Genomic DNA, 2,443 nt, shown 5'->3' with positions numbered 1-2,443 from the left:
CATTAAAATGCACCTCTAATTAATTTTTTCATAAAAAAAAAAAGTTCAAAATCTTTCAAAAATCAATGATGAATGGTAAAATTAACCATTCATCTTGTTAATTTATCATTCATCTTGTTTACGATTAATGATAAAATTAATCAATGATAAAAAAAACCAGATGAATTGTTAAATTAACCATTCATCTGTTTTTTTATCATTCATCATAAACAGATGAATGGTTAAATTAACCATTCATATACTTTTTTTTAGCATTGATTAATTTTATCATTCATCGCGAACAAAAATGAATGATAAATTAACCAGATGAATGGTTAATTTTACCATTCATCATCAATTTTACCATTCATCATCGATGTTTACCATTCATCATCGATTTTCGAATGATTTTGTTCAAAAACTTTTTAAAACTTTTTCGTTTTCTTCTATTTGCATATTAAAGGATCGTTTTTGTTTAAAATTTTTTTTTGAAATTTTACTTATCCAGTTTGTGCCCCATTTAATGCTTATCCATGGATTGGTCCAAAATATATATATATATATATATATATATATATATATATATATATATATATATATATATATATATATATATATATATATATATATTACTGAGTACATATTATGAAGTATTGATTATTGATTGAATTTAGTTTTGAATTTTATTATCGCATTAACTAAAAGTGAGGCAAAAAGGTTTCCCGCGTAAATTCGGACTTGAAATAACTGATAGTGTGAGTTTTTTTATTTTAGTGTGCAAATACACAACAAGAAGAATACACTACACTACACCCAACCAAACAAACCCACATCTCTTCCCTTTCACTTATATTTATTCTCACTTCCTTCCTCTATATCTTTACCTTATCTCCACCTACATCTACTTCCCCTCAACTCAACTCAACTCAACTCACTGAGTTCACCCACCGAGTTACCTTCATCATGAAAGCTGCTAAATCCAAATCCGACACCAAAAACAGCGGCAGGTAATTTAAACTTTTCATTTCTGTTTATTATTATTTAACAAAAATACATACAAATTGAAATTAAATCGTTTTTGTTATCAGGCTTGCAGTAAAAAAGAGAGAAGCACCGGCTGTGAAAAAAGCTCCTGCTAAAAAAGCTAAAGACACCAAGGATCCCAATAAACCCAAACGGCCTGCTAGTGCTTTTTTCGTCTTCATGTATATTAAATTTAAAAATATAATTTTATTTAATTAATAATTATTTTATTTTTATTAAATTTGATTGTTGAAAACTTTGATTTGTAACAGGGAGGATTTCCGTAAACAGTACAAAGAAAAACATCCTAACAACAAATCTGTTTCAGTCGTAAGTATTCGTTGAATTTTGACTTCATTTCTCTCTCTTTTTTTAATAATATAAATATAAATATATAAATATATGATCCTGTTAACGATCTGATGAAATTAAATATATGAACGTAATTCAATAGGTCGGTAAAGCTGGCGGTGACAAATGGAAATCCTTGAGCGCAGCTGTAAGTATTTAAATTTGAATTTTAATTCGTTTCACCTATGATTTAATTTTTGATTATTTTATATTTATATTTTATTTATTTATTTATTACTCGTATGTTTTATATTTTATTAATTTTAGGAGAAAGCTCCGTTTGTTGCTAAAGCAGAGAAGAGGAAAGCTGAATACGACAAAACTCTACAGGCCTACAACAAAAAATTGGTAAAATTTCGTATTAGCCTCTTTAAACACAAATTGATTACATTTTTTTTTTTTAATTTATGAAACTGTGTGTTGATTCATAGACTGAAGGAAAAGATGCTGAAGAAGATGAGGGAGAGGAATCTGATAAATCAAAATCAGAAGTTCATGATGATGATGATGATGATGATGATAGCGCAGAGGTTATTTATTTAATTAATTATTAATTAAACAATGAAGTAAATTAATGTTAAATTTTGTCAACTAATTATTGTTATTTTGTAGGATGAGGATGATGATGAATGAAAAGGAAGATATTTTGGGGATAAAATTATGTAATAACACAAATTAAACGTGGTACCTTTTGTTAACCTTCTTTATTCAGGAAGGTTGGAAATGTAAAATATAGTTTTAGCCCGTGAAGGCTTTAACTCGTATCATATCCTATCTGTACTTTTTATCCTTAGTTCCACTTCTCTCATACTAATTCCATAATTTAATATTCGTGTTTTATTTATCATTTGGCTTTGGAAAATTCCACTATTTAAATTAATAATTTTGTACAGTACATTCTTTTTTTGGGGGCACAAAATAGGATATTAAATATACATGATCAAAAGATCAATTGCGTTATAAATGTAAAGATTCAACAATCTACAAAAATTGGTCAACACTACTCGAAATAAATACATTGAAACAAATTATAGAATAACCTTTCAATAACAGGTGCAATTAGTTAATGTTTAGTTATGGTGAATTAATC

At 27.0% G+C, this 2,443-nt stretch overlaps 1 protein-coding gene across 1 annotated transcript; it reads left to right on the top strand.

The window, feature by feature from the left end:
- Positions 1-785: 785 nt before the first annotated feature.
- On the top strand, positions 786-2,026 carry LOC139857419 (HMG1/2-like protein). The gene is made up of 6 exons (XM_071846169.1): positions 786-986; positions 1,068-1,184; positions 1,275-1,332; positions 1,457-1,501; positions 1,621-1,701; positions 1,785-2,026. The coding sequence occupies exons 1-6, from the start codon at positions 943-945 to the stop codon at positions 1,905-1,907; spliced, it is 468 nt and encodes a 155-aa protein (XP_071702270.1). The 5' UTR covers positions 786-942; the 3' UTR covers positions 1,908-2,026.
- Positions 2,027-2,443: the final 417 nt, after the last annotated feature.

The sequence above is a fragment of the Rutidosis leptorrhynchoides genome, chromosome 7 (genome assembly GCF_046630445.1).
Source record: "Rutidosis leptorrhynchoides isolate AG116_Rl617_1_P2 chromosome 7, CSIRO_AGI_Rlap_v1, whole genome shotgun sequence".
Classification (NCBI taxonomy): Eukaryota; Viridiplantae; Streptophyta; class Magnoliopsida; order Asterales; family Asteraceae; genus Rutidosis; species Rutidosis leptorrhynchoides.
This window is presented reverse-complemented; position numbering and strand designations above follow the sequence as displayed.